Genomic DNA, 18,053 nt, shown 5'->3' with positions numbered 1-18,053 from the left:
CAACATATCTGTTCCGAGAATTGGGGGATGAGTTAGCAAGATAACGGATCTATCTAGTGCAAAAAAGAAGGAGTCGTTATTCCAAGGATACTCCACTCACTCACCAACAGTCGATCCGAAATTAAAGAAAGCGCCACCTCCAGGTAACTTCTATATAAACCCATCTCCCACATGGAGAAAGGTATGAGAACACTATCTGAGTCATTTATTCATTATGTTCTTGAGAACTCTCTCAAGAACTCTTATTGTTGTCTAGGTTGACTTGTGCATCATAGGCGGTTCCCCAGCCAAAACTAGGCCGGACCGTTCTTGTTTTCTTTGTGTGTGTAGGCATCGTAGTTATTGCAACTTGGTTGGAGAACTCTAAAGGCGGTCATCTCGATACCCGGCCCTCGAAGAAGTTCTAGACGCAACACTTACGTACTTGAGGAAAGTTGTGGCTGAGCTTGTGTCTCCAAGTATGAGACCGTTGTTGGAGAGATAACCAGAAGAGGTACCCAACATTGCTCCTATGATGGTACTTAATGTAAGGCTTATCATAGCTAAATAAATCACACCCTAGATATTGATTGATATCACAGCTAGCTAGTGCTATGCTTGTGTTACTCCCACCCTGCAAAGTTAAACCAGATTAATTTCAAATACAAATTCATTAGAATATAATTTGACTGAAGAGGGGATTGAAGCATATATTCATTCATCAAACCTGGATCATCATATGGTGAACCCATGCTATCCTGTTGAGGTTCTCATAGCCGATCGATTACTGTTTTTTCAGGAAATCTTAGGATTCTATAGAGGAGGAAGAGATGGTAAATGAACATATATAATCAAGATCGAGCCCAGATGGGACTAAGACCAAGTCCAGGTTTGCTGGTGAAAACTACATTCGCTACCTCTTCTGACCTTGTCAACTTTTTTTGGTTATCAGAGAACAGAAGAACACCGACCCTAAATGCAGAGACAGATCAATCAATCCAGCATAGTTGTGTAAGTCAATCGATCTCTACAAGCACTGCATGTGAGCTCTCTTGTGAAGAATTTAAGGGTTAGGTTGTGTTAATGACTAAAATGGTCATTCTATAACTCCCGGTCTGAACCAGCAGTTGCACGATCCGACCAGGTTCAATACTTAGTAGAGTTCAACCAGGCGGTTCATGGTAGGACCGACCAGAGTGATAAACAGCATCCACCTAACAAGATAAGAAACCTCACAAGGGTAGAGTCCTACCGACCAACAACCACAGAGGAGTTCCAGTTAGGTTAAAGAACTCTCCCAAAGAGTTACTCTCCTATGGCAACTCTCATTAGAGTCATATTCCGAATATAAACTCCATCACTATACTCTATATAAACACCTCAGGTAAAACACTAAGAGGCAGGTATTCATATTTCGTGTGATCAATTACTTGAATTCTCTATTGAGTAGTTGAGATCATATTATTGGTACTGACTTGTTCATCAGAGACGTACCTCGACCCCCCAAGGTCGAGCTCATATCTTGCAGGTTCGTGACAGGGAAGGACGAGCGAGATTCCGTATCAACAATTGGCGCCGTCTGTGGGAAGCGCATCAAAAAGTCATGGTGCGATCAAAGGTGAAGGTCGTAAATCAGAAGGAGGTAGAGGATGATGCTTCGAAGGGAATTCCTCTACCTGAAAAATCGGTAATTCCCGATCAGCTGGAGATAAATACCGACCAGGTTGAGACAAATACCGATCAAGGGGAGAAAAACCCCGAACACCCGAATCATGGAGCATTAGCAAATCAAGTTGAGACACTCCAGAAGGAACAAACAAAACTTCGGGAGGAATTATCCTCCTTGAATGAACTACTTAGGATGGTCGTGGGTCATATAATTGCCCCTAATGCAGATCCTAAAAATACTCAAAAAGTATTTGAGGGAAGCAAGAATAACCACTTGGTCATTCCTGATCGAACGCATCGACCATCTTTGGAAGACGGACAAAAGTCAAAAGAGAAGGTAGGCGAAAAATCCCGGGCATCTAAGAAAGAAATTCCAAATAAAGATCCTCTGATCAACGAAGATCATGATCAAGGAAGTAGCAACGATCCTCTCAAAGAACCAAGAAACAAGAGAGTTGAGTCCGAACCGAGCAAGCGAGAAGATCGTTTGAGCAAACAAATCAAAGAATTAGACGAGAAGGTTAACAAATTAAACGATCCAAAGAAAGAAGAGCTATATGCTTTTCTAAAAGATGATCCTTTCATCCAGGCTATCTCTGAGGCGGAAATACCAAAAAGCTTCAAATGCCCAACTTTCATACTGTTCGACGGATCACAATGTCCAAAACATCACATCACTCGCTACAGATCGACCATGTCAATCTATAAGCATAATGAGGCAGCCATGTGCCAAAGTTTTGCAGCCTCTTTAACTAGTTCCGCATTGGACTGGTTCTTGGCATTGCCAAGCGGTTTGATTATGAGTTTCGATCAACTAGGACGAGTTTTTGTGCTGCGCTTCCAGGGAGGAGTCGGATTGAAGAAAAGAGAAGATACTTTGTTTGCTATAAAACAAGGTAGAACGGAATCTATCCGAAGTTTCCTTCAAAGATTCAATAATCTTACCATGCAAATTGAAAGCATGGACGAGAAAATTGCCTTTCATGCGTTATACCAAGGAATTACTCATGAAGGATTGCTAGAGCGACTGCTCCAAGATATGCCAAAAACATATGCGGAACTGAATGAAAGATGTCATAAATAAGCAGAGATTTCGGAAACCATAGAATCTCGAAAAAGAGAACCAAGGGCCGAAAGAAGAAGCAGTCGAGAAAGGGTTCAACCGACCAGGATGTTAGGGATAAGCTCGACCAAGAAAGCTCGAGCAGAATCTCCAAAAAAGCAAGAGATTAGTAATCTTCCACCATTGAATACAAGAATATCCGAAATCTTGATGCAAATCAAAAATCAAGGACATATGAAGTGGCCGAATAAAATCCGAGCACCGCCAGGAAAACGTGATAAATGAAAGTATTGTGAATATCACAAAGATCACGGCCATTGGACGGACGATTGCAAAAATCTAAAGACGGAGATAGAAAACTTAATCTCTCAAGGACACTTAAAGAAGTATATCCAATCTAAAGAAGATGGCCGACCACAGGACAACCCTGTCCCGAAGAGAGAAAGGTCGAGCCACAGGGAAGAAAGAAGAAGTCCGGCCAAACGCCGACCTGAGGCGGATGAAAAACAAAGAAAAAGATCTCCAGTCTATACTGTATTTGGTGGTCCGACAAAAGAATCAAATCGACAAGCAAAAAGAAAAGTACGATATATTGGGAATACTGAAACCCATAAAAACATATCTACTGAGCCAATAATTTTCTCTTCCAAGGATCTACGGGATATCACAATCCCTCATGATGATGCCTTGGTAGTCAAAATTCTCCTGGAAGGAACTGAAATTCATAGAGTACTGGTGAATCCTTGGATCGTCGCAGACATACTATCTTTAGACGTGTTCAAAAAGATGAAGCTAAAAGAAAACATGCTCGTCCCATGCGAAACCTAGCTTTATGGTTTCACGGGATCATCAACCCGAGCAGAAGGAACGATCCGATTAGAGCTACGGATTGGAGAGCACCCACGAGATAGAATCATACAGACTAATTTTATGGTCGTACAAGATTTATTAGCATACAATGCAATCATAGGACGACCAACCCTCTGTGCACTTGAAGTAGTGGTCTCCTCGCTACACATGAAGATGAAATTCCCGACCACTGAGGGAATTGGAGAATGTATAGCCGACCAGAAAAGTAGCCGGCAAAGTTACAACGACTACATGCGGAAAAAGAAAAGAACGAACTCGACCATGACCATTGAAGTCAGGGACGACCGTGATGAAGAAACCTTGCAAAGAGCTGAACCAATGGAAAAGCTAGAAAGAATCCACTTCAATCCCGACCAGAAGGAGCAAGATACCATGATCGGTTCCGAGCAAGAAGCAGATTTCAAATCAGAGCTCACTGAGTTTCTAAAAAAGAATTCTGATGTTTTCGCTTGGTCGGCTGAAGACATGCCAGGGATCGACAGGGAGGTGGCTGAGCATAAACTCTGCATTGATCCACAGGCAATTCCGGTTGTTCAGAAAAGAAGAAACTTCGCCATTGAAAAACATGAAGCCATTCGAACTGAAGTGCAAAAGCTAAAACAATCTGGCTTTATAAAATGCACAGACCACCCGCAATGGCTAGCTAATGTGGTAATGGTCAAAAAAGCAAACGGGAAATGGCGGATGTGTACTGATTACACAGATCTCAACAAAGCCTGCCCAAAGGATCACTATCCACTATCAAGAATCGACCTTCTTATAGATGCAACGGCAGGACACGAAATGCTCAGTTTCATGGATGCATATTCAAGATACAATCAGATCCTTATGCATCCTGAGGACGAAAAGCATACGGCATTCATGACTGATAGGGACAGCTATTACTATAAAGTAATGCCTTTCGGTCTAAAAAATGCGGGAGCAACATACCAAAGAGCGGTAAATAAAATTTTCAAACATCAAATTGGTCGAAATATGGAAGTGTATGTGGACGACATGCTGGTGAAAAGCATCTCAAAAGAAAATCATCTAACTGACTTGGCAGAAGTATTCAAAGTACTCCGAAAATACAAGATGAAGCTCAATCCTGAAAAGTGTGCTTTTGGGGTATCTTCCGGTAAATTCCTCGGGTTCATGGTATCCCAAAGACGAATCGAAGCCAATCCTGAGAAAATCAGGGCAATTTTGGATATGAAAGCACCCAAAACCATTAGAGAAGTCCAATGCCTAATTGGTCGGGTGGCAGCACTGAATAGATTTATTTCTAGATCAGGGGAGAAATGCCTAGCATTCTTCAAAATTTTAAAGCAGGTAGCAGGTCAGAAAGGAAACATCTGGAATGATGAATGCCAGGGAGCATTTGAAGACCTAAAAGACAAACTATCCCGACCACCCTTGCTCGTTATGCCGACCAGAAAGAAGGAGCTACAACTATATTTAGTCGCTTCATCGGTAGTGGTTAGTGCAGTTCTCGTGCAAGAAGAGGGTAATATACAACAACCTGTCTACTATGTCAGTCATGTCCTAAATGATGCCGAGACTCGCTACCCAGAAGTGGACAAACAAGCCCTGGCACTGGTTATAGCGGCCAGAAAACTCCGTCCATATTTCCAAATCATCCCATTACAGTGATGACGAATTTACCACTCAAAAAAATCCTTCACCGACCAGACCTGGCAGGAAGGATGGTGACATGAGCAGTGGAATTGAGCGAACATCAAATCGAATTCAAACCCCGACCAAGCATCAAAGCTCAATCCCTGGCAGACTTCATTGTTGAAAAACAAGAAACAAGTCAAGAGGAGGATGAGCAAGGGGTAGAATCGATCAAAAGATGGACTCTGTTCGTGGACGGATCGAGCAACTCGCAAGGAAGTGGAGCAGGCCTATTAATGAAGAGTCCTGGGGGATTTGAAATAAAATATGCCCTTCGCTTCAAGTTTAAAGCATCCAACAATGAGGCTGAATATGAAGCTATGTTAGCAGGACTCAGGATGGCAAAAGCTCTAAGCATTCAACATCTAGAAATCAAAAGTGATTCACAGCTGATTGTAAATCAGGTAAAGGGAGTTTATGGAGCCAAAGAAAGAAGGATGGAGAAATACTTGAACCTGGTCAACAACTACAAACAGTATTTTAAAGAGCTAAAAATAACTCAAGTACCAAGGGTTGAAAATGACTAGGCTGATTCATTATCTCGCTTGGCTACGGAAGGAATGAATGTCCAAGCACCAGTGATCTACCTTGAAGAACTGGATAGCCCTAGCATAAACAAGGTCGACCACATGCAAATTTCAATCGATCTGGGGTGGATGGAGCCGATCATACATTATCTTGACAATGACCAGCTCCCAGAAGACCAAAAAATTGCTCGGGCAATAAGACAAAGAGCAACCAGGTTCACCATCAGGGACGGACTATTATACAAAAGATCATTCACTCGACCACTTCTAAGATGTTTGGGACCAGTAGAAGCTACAAATGTGTTAAGAGAAGTTCATGAAGGAACTTGCGGATCTCACGTAGGATCCCGAACACTCTCTAATACAATTATACGCCAAGGATTCTATTGGCCGACCTTAGAAGAAGATGCCAAAGACTTCGTCAAGAAGTGTGACAAGTGCCAGGCACATGCAAAGATCTCCCATATCCCCGCAGTTCCTTTAACATCAACTCTATCCCCAATACCTTTTGCAAGATGGGGAATAGACCTGGTAGGGAAGTTACCTAAAGCATCGGGAGGAAGAGAATACTTGATAGTGGCAAGAGACTACTTTACAAAGTGGGTAGAAGCTGAACCCCTTGCAACTATCAGTACCGAGCAGATGAAGCATTTTGTCAAACATAACATATCGTACAGATACGGAGTTCCAAAAATATTAGTAACCGACCATGGAAAGCAATTCGAGAATGCAGCATTCTCAACATTCTGTAAAGAACAAGGGATCGAGCATAGATTTTCTTCAGTAGCTTATCCCCAAAGTAACGGCCAGGTTGAGGTTACTAATAGAACCATGCTCGATGGGCTCAAGAAGAGGCTCGACCAGCTGAAAGGGAGATGGGCAGATGAACTACCTAGTGTACTGTGGTCATACCGAACAACTCCAAGGACGACCACAGGAGAATCTCCATTCCGACTAGCATATGGAGCAGAGGCCAGAGTCCCAGTTGAAATCCAAATTGGATCCCTTCGAGAAATAGAATTCGAAGAAGAGGCAAACATCGAAGGAATGCGAATCAATCTAGATCTGATTGACGAAGTAAGGGACAAAGCCCAGTTCCGGCTTGAAGAATATCAAAGAAGAATAGCGACATATTATAATGCCAAGGTTCGAAATGAACAATACTTGCCAAGCGAACTGGTACTTCGCCGAACAGCTGCTTCAGATCCGACCAATCAAGGAAAGTTATCCCCAAATTGGGAAGGACCATACTTAGTCATACGACAAGTCGCTCCCGGAGCATATCATTTACAAGATCCGGAAACGAGCAACAGGATCCCTTGATCCTGGAATTCAAACAATCTCAGGAAATACTATCAATAAAAATAGTATCTGAGAAAGTCGTGAACATGACAAAATTTTGAGCATTTTATTCTAGTTTTCCTATTTATTTCAGTATGTAGACAACATGGGAGAATCATAATCCCAAGAAGTCAGATTAGTTTTTATATATAAATAAAGACATTTCGTACAGATTACTACTCAAACTTCAACAAGACCTGAAAATCTCAGGCAGAAAAAAGACCTGAAAATCTCAGGTAGAGAAAAGACCTGAAAATCTCAGGTAGAAAAAAGACCTGAAAATCTCAGGCAGAAAAAAGACCTGAAAATCTCAGAGGGAAAAAAGACCTGAAAATCTCAGGCGGAAAAAAGACCTGAAAATCTCAAGCAGAAAAAGACCTACACTCAATAGGCAATAAAGACCTACACTCAATAGGCAATAAAGACCTAACATTAGGCACGGATACTTCAAAAAGACATACCAAGTTATCATGCCCGGGAGGTAGGGGTTATGGACGAACAGTTGTTGACGAACACTAATTTAGTCCATGACCGAACAAACCTTACTATACCGAATAGCATGGCTTGGAATGATACAAGTTCATGACACGAACGAGCATCCTTATATACCGAACAAGAGTATTCTCACGACCAAGTAAATTCCGTACAAAGGAGGGAAATATACCAAAAATGGTATCATACCGAACAAGTATACTTGGTACAAAAAGAGGAAAATACCATTGACAAGCAAAAATTTACATAGACAAAATAACCTATGATAAATTATCTATTACAAACTTATCATTGTTCAAAAGCTGTGAACAATAGCAAACAAAAACAAAATGGGGTTGATCAAAATAAAGAAAAAACTACTCGGCAACTACAGCATCCGAATCTATTTGGTCGGCAGGTTTAGTGGTCGACGTCTGGCCGGCTTCATCTTCCTCCTCAGGGGCCGGCTCCCAGTCGGAATCAAGAAAATCCTGGACGGGCACATCCTTGGGCAGCCCAAATGGTTCTTTCCCTACAGCCCAGGCCGGCTGAGGGATCTTCAAATCATCGTATATGCCCGGATCAATGAACTTCTCGAACTTTGATAGATCGAGATCCCTGAACTCCCCAATGATGCTGGAAAAGGCCGCACGCCGACCATAACGGAAGCCAGGGGCAGCCACTTTTGCAACAAATTGTTGACACCCCTTAGTCCGAACCCACCGATGAATTACTTCATGACGCAATTCATTGGAAAGATTGGCAAATGTGGTCGGAGAAGCTTGAGCAAGTTGGTCGGTCAAGTCTTTGATGAACTTTTCTTTCTCCAACTTCTCTTGCTCAAGAACAGCAAGACTCAAATCTTTGCTTTCCAAAGATTCCTTGAGGTTGTCATTCTCTGACTTACAAGTAGACATCTGATGCTCGGCGGACTCAGCCCGAGCATCAGATTTAGTCTTCTCAACAGTCAAGTGCTCCACCTTAAGACTCAAATCCCTAACTTTGTCTTCCAACATGCGAATAGCAGATAAGTCTCGCCGGGCAACCTCCAAATTTCCCACCCATGTTTGTGTCAGAGCACACACTAACCTAAAGGGTAAACGAGTCAAACCCAAAGAGCAATAAAAATGGGGAAAAATGGGGAAAAAGGATAAGCTTGTTCGGGAAAGAGATACCTCGTCATCATGTCTTGAGTTGCGGAAGAGCCAACACCCATCAGAAACTTTTGGTCTCAGGAAGAATCACTCCCGGCAACCATTCCTTGGCCACTTCAGTTCCGTTCTTTTGGTTGCTTAAAACATGTGAAGACGAATTAAGCGACCACGAGGGCATGAGCACGGAAGAAGAAATTGTGGCAGCTTCCGGAACGGAGGGTATCACATTCTCCTCGAGCGAGCCGGCCATAAAAGACATGGGAGCTTTCTTCTTGATCAGCCGAGGAGGAAGATCGGATTCAGTAGAGGGCCTCTTTTGGGCCGTAGAGACAGAACTCTGCTTCCCTTTAGAGCGATTCCGATCAGATTTGGTCGGAACCCTTTCCTCGGCCTCTGCAGCGTCTGATTCAGCGGCCTCAGCAACATTACGATTGAGTCTCACTGCAAGAAAAGTATATAAAAATGTCAATTCCGGACAAGGGCCTATTCTATAAACCAAAGGAAGAAAAAATATGAAGTACCACTCACCGGGAAGGAACCCCCAATAACGCAAAATATTGGGGTATTCCGGACAGAACCCATGAACGGCAAACATGTTTTTATCCTCGGAAGGGAGATGGCAAATCTTTTCCCTAGCACGCTCCTCGGCCCCAGTTAGCAAAGGAAAATCATTTGACCCCTGAAGCGGTCCTCGGACCCAGTATATAGGGAAGGAAGGCTTGGAAGGAGGACGAACAAAGAAATACTTGGGGCGCCACCCCCTGGTGTTAGACGGGAGGGTACCTGTCCCGACGAAATTACCATCCCAACCACATTGGGAAGCTGTTCGTTTTGACAAGTAGAACCACCCATCTTGCTCTTGCTTTTTTGTCATAAAGAAATGAAGGAATAAAGCAAGAGAGGGTCGGACATTAACCTTTGTCCCTTGGCAGAAGCCCCAAAAGCAGATTACATTACGCCAACTGTTGGGTACAAACATTCCCGGACACATGCGATAGTGTAACATAATTTCCCTAAATAAAGGATGAACAGGTAAATGAAAGCCACTTTTCAGTGCGTCTTTGTACAAAGCAAACTCCCCGGGCCGAGGAGTATTGGCCCTCTCTTCGGGAGTAGGCACGCGAAGCATGTGGTCGGAAGGAATTTCATATTTATGCCTAAGATAATCCAACCTTTCTTCGGACATCTGGGAAGGAAGGAAGTCAAGTCCTGAGGAATAAGGATCATAGTCTATATGATCGAGAGTCAACTCTTTGGTCTGCTCGAGCTTATATTCCTCAAGAGTCAAACTATCTTTCCACTTCTTACGTTCGGCTTTGAAACAAGCCCGGGCGCTAAGGTGTTCGGTTCTAGATTGAGAATCTATAGCAGTATCTTCACCATCATTACTAGATGGTTCACGACCAGAGCGATCGTTGAAAATTTCTTCGGACCGATCACTGGTAGGGAGGCCGGGATTGATGGGATGTTCGGCTTCTGGTTCGCCCAATGAGGAGCCAGAAGGTTCTTTTCCTAAATCTTTCCTAAGGTTTTCTAAGGCTGACCCTCTCTTTAGGACTACCATTTTTTCTAAACAAATGGAAGACAGAAGAGCGCACATAGAGACAAATGAAAAGGGAAAAGGAAAAACAAACAACACAAACAAATAAATTTTTGCACACTGTTCTAACTGCTAGAAACAGAAAACGAAAGAAGAAGCAAAGCACTAAGAACTTACTTGTTGGTAAGCGTACGAACAAGAAGAAGAGAATGAGTGATATAGCTCCCCCAAGTAAAAAGGAAAGCTTGAAAGCACAACAATAACACACGTCCTCAACAAAGAGAAAACTCACAGTTGCAAAGACAAAGTGAAATGCAGAAGAAGAAATGGAAAGAAGAAAGAAGATGAGGAAGATATGCCTTTATATATAAGCGTAGATGTTAATCTAAGGGAGGATGCAAATGTGTAATCAACGGTTGAAATTCATCGTCATTACATATCCATATCTAACGGTTATTGCAGCACGTAGATGGATGGCAGGAAATGAAGAGTCTTTTCATCAAATAGATATATTCACATCCAACGGCTATGACAAAACATAGGTGGATGGTGGGAGATAAAGGGTCTATTCATCATAATGGCAAGCATTTATGATGAAATGACAACTATGACACATGTCAATCACGCACAAGCTTCGAAGGACGTGTTTCGATAGTCGTGCGAAATTGACGGCTACTCATGAATGGGACGTTACAGATTTTGATGAAGAGGGTAATGGTCGATTTGACCACACATCCCCTAAATGGAAAAGGTATTCCCTTGAGCCGAGCACAAAGTTCTCGACCACAATGGACTGGGGGGCTTATGTTAATGACTAAAATGGTCATTCTATAACTCCCGGTCTGAACCAGCAGTTGCACAATCCAACCAGGTTCGATACTTAGTAGAGTTCGACCAGGCGGTTCATGGTAGGACCGACCAGAGTGATAAACAGCATCCACCTAACAGGATAAGAAACCTCACAAGGGTAGAGTCCTACCGACCAACAACCACAGAGGAGTTCCAGTTAGGTTAAAGAACTCTCCCAAAGAGTTACTCTCCTATGGCAACTCTCATTAGAGTCATATTCCGAATATAACTCCATCACTATACTCTATATAAACACCTCAGGTAAAACACTAAGGGGCAGGTATTCATATTTCGTGTGATCAATTACTTGAATTCTCTATTGAGTAGTTGAGATCATATTATTGGTACTGACTTGTTCATCGGAGACGTACCTCGACCCCCCAAGGTCGAGCTCGTATCTTGCAGGTTCGTGACAGGGAAGGACGAGCGAGATTCCGTATCAACAAAACCAAAACTATAATTGGATAACAACGTTGACTGACCCTAAAAAAACAAATATATAAAGATTCTTGCGGCAATGGATCATAGGAATTTCTCTAATGATCAAATTTCAAGAGCAATCAAGTATTGTTCTAATGCCAGATTTCCTCTTCAAAGCTTCTTCAGTGGCCAGATTTCAACTTAAACAGGTGTGCGAATCTCTCGCTTTCCAGTTCACCACCAAATGCATGTTCACCTCCCATGAGCTCAAGTGCAACGGTAGCCTCACAGCCCACATCGATAAGGAAGGCCCAAGGCCCAATTGCCCAAGTCCTATGAGACCCATCAACATCTATATATTGTAGCTAGGTGGCCCAACGAGTAGTTTCTTAGACCCTTAGGATCATTTTCTTTTTCTCCTTTTTTGTGGTGGTGGCCAACTTTGCATGGACTTTATGTAGATTTCATTAAATCTCAGCAGCACAAAAGAATGATTTGGTTAGGATTGAGGAAAAATCAATTTATTTCACTTGAGTCGGTATAATCTACAGATGATCTTTAGTGCGGTGGAGATTTGATGGAGCACACATGATGTCCATCCAGTGTTACCAGGCACTAGCACGTCAAATCCACCAGCCTAGCAAGATCAAGTGAGATCTACCTTATTTATTAGTGATTCATTTTCATGTATCTTAGTCACCACCCATATGATTCATTTTCTAACATAGTAGTGGATTCTCCAACCCAAAGGGCACAGTCTCTTAGTAGCATGATCGACTGGCCCATCTCCACTCCTTGGATTGTAGATCATTCTATGTTCTCGGCTTTGCTGTTTAAATAAATGAAAAAGAAAATCACCAATTTTTTTTTTTGCCCATAAACTTTTTTTCTTCTTTTCACTAGAAGTTAATTTTGGATAGACAAGTAAAAACTCAAGGTTGACAGTTGACTAATGACAAATAGAGTCTGTGGGCTATAGTCAAGGAGTGAAAATGGGTTGTCAAAGACGATGCCCTCTGAGCTGTGGGATTAATAACCACATTGCACATTGCGTATACTTGGAATATATATAACAATAATAAAGCCTTATTTAAATAGATCAGCATCAAAGATAACATGGTGAAGAGAGTGGGGATACACTGAAAAAGTATGTCCAGTAATCTCACTACTAGAAAAACTACTAGAAAAACACCGATAATTGATTTTTGAGTCTTTAATGGGGTTTCGCGTCCCAAATAGGAAGAAGTCTTTAAACAATTGATTTTGAGTCTTTAATGTGCTTCTTTACTGTGGTAAATCTATTTCAGCTACATGATTGGTGACATAGGCTAAAGCTGATTGGACATGTTAATTCCTTTATCTCAGACCTAGACTCTCTATGTTCGGGCAGAATGTGTGTCCATGCATCCACCAGGACGATGCCTAGCCTGTGGTAAAGATGCACCTAAAAGGAGATTACGAGCAGCGTATCCCCCAAGTGCACACGTTCGTTTTTTTTTTTTTTTTTTGGGCGGGGGTTGGTTGGTGACCTTATCTTTGTTTCTCATGGGGTTTTGAAATTCGGATTATTTTGGGCAAAAAAGAAAAAGTGATTCGAATTATTGGTCTTTAACCCCTTCATTCGTTTCTGAACCTGGAACATTCCCAAGGAAGGGTGGTATTGTTCTAGACGGACAAAATCATGCCACGTCTCTTACGCTACGGGAACAGGTAAAGAACAAGAATCTCTCCACACGATGGGACCCACAGATCATACTTTAAAACCGTTAGCATTCCAACCGTCGGATCCTTCGAGTTTTATACTTTCAAGACCAATGTGGCTCATCGCCTTCCATAGCGAATAACAGTTGCTTGTTTTCGCAGCTACGTCTGCGGTTCTACTCGTCTCCCTCGTTTCTCAACGATTTAAGGCTCTCATCCATTTCCCCTGAAGAACGAGACGAAGGACGAACTTTTGCTCCCATTGATAGCTCGACATAGTCGAGCCCGAGCTTGGGAGCTCTTTGGATCTTCCATCGGGTCTCAAAATTCTCTCATAGTCACAGGTAAGCTCTCTATTTGAAAAAATGTTGTTTAACTAGCAGACTATGCTAAGGTAATGGACCGAAACTTGAGTGATTTAATTACCATGACTGGAGTAAGATTCTCTGATTCAATTATCTAATTATATATGTATCTTTCATGGATTTGTTGGTTAGTGAATGGTTTACGATTTTGATTCTTCGAGCAAGGGATTTTCGTTCTGTGATTGAAGTAAAAGTAAAAGTAAAACCTCGGTTGTTCATGGTGAACAATTTGATGATTTTAATTTATTTGTCTTTTATCCCAGGTCAGGTCTTTTTTGAGGTTGCTATTGTAGTTCTCTGGAATTGTTCTTTCAATGTTTCTTCCAACCGAACATTGTCTCTATTGCGTATTTATTCAGGGGAATTAGTTCTACGGGTTAGATTGATCCTTTTTGTTTGTGTGTGTGTGTGTTTTGGGTAGAGGGTTAGATGTTATAACTGAACTTAAAGTTAGTTGTTGGACTGACAAGAGCTTATACAAATTACCTGAAACAACTCCTTGTTGGTTGAATTTTGATAATCTTTCCTTGGCTGTTAGTGAGTCATCCTGGTGACTTTAACACTGAGAAGAACTCAACTGTTCTGACTTCTAAGAAGCAAGTAGGAGAACTAATCTGGGCTTGAGACTTCCTCCAGACTTGACTTATGGAAATTTTAGTCATTCTTATATACTTGTGAGGATCTATCATGTGGGAATTCTCCCTCCCTGTTGGTTCCAATTTTTCAAATAACTGAAAGCAGATACAAAATTTTAATTTGTCATTAAATCATAAATTTCTTATTGGATTAATGACCTTTATGTCAGGGAACTTTATAGAATCTTGTTTGATGACATATTCCACTTCTTCCATACTTGCAATAAATGTTAAGTAAACTGAGGTTGTTTGTGATATGTACTTTTGGAATAGATTCTAGGTCTAGAAATGCATTTTATCAATGTTGAGACTTCACACCATTTGTCCAACATCTCAATGGTAGGTAATTGCTACGACATTAGGTGTATCAAGAAACCTGAAGAGTTAGTGAAGTACCTGGGTATTTTGTTGCTTTAGTTGTTTGGATGGCGGTATTTCATGTTTTGGATTCAAAGTTAGATAAGTTGATAATGTGGAGCTTGAGTTAGATTCAATCAACTGGTCAAATAGACATAACATAGGAATAAGGGGTGAGAAGCATCCAGCAAATCAAAGTCCCTATAATTCTGATGTCAATCTTTCAAGGTGGGACTGAGGAGCTTGGAACTTCTTATCGTTACAACTTGTCAAATTTATCTCACTTTTTGAGGATACAGGGTAGTGCCACTGGGCTTCTTGCTCAATGAGAAAATGTTCCTTCCAAATGCAAACTGTTTATTCTTCTTAAGCTATGCCACTGTGAATTAGGAAACACCTGTAGATATTGCTGGTCATTCTTTAATTGTCCAGAGTGCTCAAGTCAGCCTCAACTTGGATTCCATCACTCCCCTGAATGGTGTCCTATTGTAAATTGTAATATGCTAACCTGAACCTGGAAAGATGAGGCAGGTTAGTGTAATATGTTCAAGAATTAATAGATAGAATGTTGCTGTATAGGTGCCTTCAGTGGCTGCAATATGGCTGGAGTAACACATCCAGCACCAATTTACTGATGCATTTCGCTAAGCACCTGGCTCATTGATTACTGTCCCATGGCTATATGCTGTTATTATGCTGAGAGACTCTCATCAACCCCCGTAGAGACCTCCTTCAACCGCCCACAAGTATTCTTTGGCTTCTTCTGTACAAGTGCTATTAACCGAAGTATTTGGTTATTGGAAACAATCTATGTATGGTTCTAATGCTAAATTAGAATCAACTTTGGATGTTGAGAATGATCGAACTTAATGCTGTGTGCTGAGTCCCATTTGAGGAGTCACAGGAAACACCAAGGAAGTGCTAAGAGCATACCTGTTTGTTGCCTTGCCAATTTCAGGGGATACTTGGTGCCATCATTAGCGGATATCAGGAGTATAGATTAGATCGTTCAACACCTGCAGCACAAACCCAGCTTTGACCAATATTTAGTCAAAAATGCATATTTTGATGTTCAAGTGGGTTAAATTTCTTGAGGAGTGTTTCTTCATTGCTGAGTAAATGATTTTGTAATAGAAATAGGGTAATACTTGAGAGTAAAATATTAACTCAATATTGTTCTGTGTAATAATCGATGAGCCATTCTTTTACTCAACACCGACACCCAGGTCTAAGCTATCTTGCTGTTGTATGTCAGTTTATTTGGTTTTCTTGTTATCAGTGCTATGAAGTTGGATCACTAACCTTTGGGTCTAGGATTTAGAGGTCATGTTGTTCGAAACTATGTTAGTGATCTGCTTATGTCAATTGTCAATGCTCATTACCAGTACGAACTCCTTCAGAAACAGAGAGAATTACTAAGGTTGGGCCTTAGGAGCATCAATAAACTTGAGAATGTCATGGTTCCACCCAATGCTTGAGAATGTTATGTTTCTCAAGTCCATTGATCCGATGGTTTCTCAGGGCCAGGAGGTGCTGTCGGATGCTGTAGACCATGATATTTTAGGCTCAAGTCCTGGTATCCTCTATCCTCTATTATGCACATACCTCCCCTATGGTTCCCTACTTCACCTGATTCGATCTCATCATTCTTGATTCAATTTCTGCATTTGTTTGGTCTAAATGCAAATGGTTAACCCTGGTTGATTGTATGGTGGTCTTGCAGTGTTGTACGGTTCCACTTTCTGGCTGAAAATGCATCCTCCATTGACGTTGCACAGGCACCCAATGTGTGCTGAAGTAGGTTCAGCTTTTGGTTTTCTGAATGACATTAGACATTTTTGTTGACAGGGTCTGCTCCTTGTATTAATGATCCAATTTGTTTGTTGCAGACATTGCTATCACAAATCAAATTAGAATGATTATTAGAAAGGGATTCACAATTGGTCCCTTCTTGTGTGTTTCCTTTTTGTAGGTTATCGAACAGTTTCAAAGGTGTCATGTTGACCATCCTGTTTTAAAATTCTTTGGAGAGTGCACAGAACTGAAAATTAAGCTTGATCGCTGTTTCAGAGAAGAAGTGAGTCCTTTTATTGGTTTGCCTGGCTTTAATAGATGCAATTCTTTTTCCTGGGGTTTAGAGTATGAATGTTTATTTCTTTCACAGAAAGCTTTGAAGCGAAAGGAGAACTTTGAGCAGAGTCAAAAGCTGAAGGAGCGGCTGCAAGCACACAGGAGGGAAATTGCAGAGAAAAACCAAGACTAAGTAATACTTTTACAATGTGGCTATGAAGACTAGTTCTATACTGTGAATATTATTTTTTATACAGTTCAAATCAGAGTTTGAAGGAAATTATTCAAGAAGAATAGGGAAAGTTTTTTGGGCCTTGTGCTCACATTTTATCATGGAATTTTGACAATAATTACTGATAAATAAACTGAATTACACTAAGCAGTTTCTGATCTTGCATTTGAAGTCTTTGAATATCCCCTCCTTTTTTTTGGCAATTAAAGTAGCTTGTAGCATGTTTATCTTTCTCTAGACTACGTCTAACATCTCACCCTGTATAATTCGGTATTCTATTTAATATCATGATCTCATTCAGTCATTTGGATGTGTAGGTTGGGTCTGTTTGATTGAGAGAAGCAGATCTCAACTTGATTTTGTAGGAGATTTTATGGTGTAATTGTTATATCTATTTTATGACTTATGAACTGCAGACTAACCAGACTATCCAGATTATTCCAAGCCTGGTGCACACCCCTACTACAAGGAGGCCATCAACAATTATTAAGATAACTTGACATTACTTCCGATGACATCCATGTTAAAATGTTGGACACTCAGAAACAAATCATGTGGATTTTGAAAGAATAGTGATGTCAAACTAGGTGTTAGATTGAGGTATCTTCACCTACCCTAAATTGTAACCATGCGAATGCAGTATTGTCAGTGTAGATCCGCATCACATTTTTGTGTGATTTCTGGGCATAATGAATATGTGGTCGATTCTCATTCGCAAACCCATGTCATTCCATCCTAGAATTAGAGAATTAGCGGATTAGGTTATCAGGTTGGTTTCGATGTCATGTCTTAATTATAGGGAATTGCATTCAGGGGAATTAAAGAATCGTAGATGCACCCGGCGGAGAAAGGACTCAATGATCAATCCTCTTATCTTCACCAAATGCGTAAGAGATGGGTTGTCGTAATCTAGAAAAATACGACTTCCAAACAGAAGTGGAGAAATGCATAAGCTTTATTAAAGAGTACAAGCACGATAATGTGCTTTCTTACTACTTTACTTCAACCCCTACCATTATTAGCTAGTCATATTAGGAGTGCAAGTTCAAGTTTCGACCAAAACTTTGGAAAGCTCAGTAGCGCTCTCTAATCTGGCAGTACTGGGGCCTGTTCAAGCGGCATATCTGGGGCAGATTCTGAGCCCTTCGAACCAGC

General features: G+C 41.3%; 1 protein-coding gene across 1 annotated transcript; it reads left to right on the top strand.

The window, feature by feature from the left end:
- The first annotated feature begins 13,365 nt into the window (after positions 1-13,365).
- On the top strand, positions 13,366-17,843 carry LOC149009289 (uncharacterized). Its single transcript, XM_089164003.1, has 4 exons — positions 13,366-13,583; positions 16,320-16,393; positions 16,569-16,673; positions 16,761-17,843. The coding sequence occupies exons 2-4, from the start codon at positions 16,349-16,351 to the stop codon at positions 16,857-16,859; spliced, it is 249 nt and encodes an 82-aa protein (XP_089020129.1). The 5' UTR covers positions 13,366-13,583; positions 16,320-16,348; the 3' UTR covers positions 16,860-17,843.
- Positions 17,844-18,053: the final 210 nt, after the last annotated feature.

This window comes from Hakea prostrata, chromosome 7 (genome assembly GCF_041222555.1).
Source record: "Hakea prostrata isolate BN-2017 chromosome 7, UWA_Hpros_2, whole genome shotgun sequence".
Classification (NCBI taxonomy): Eukaryota; Viridiplantae; Streptophyta; class Magnoliopsida; order Proteales; family Proteaceae; genus Hakea; species Hakea prostrata.
Note: the sequence above shows the minus strand (reverse complement) of the source record. Positions and strands in the feature narration are given on the sequence as shown.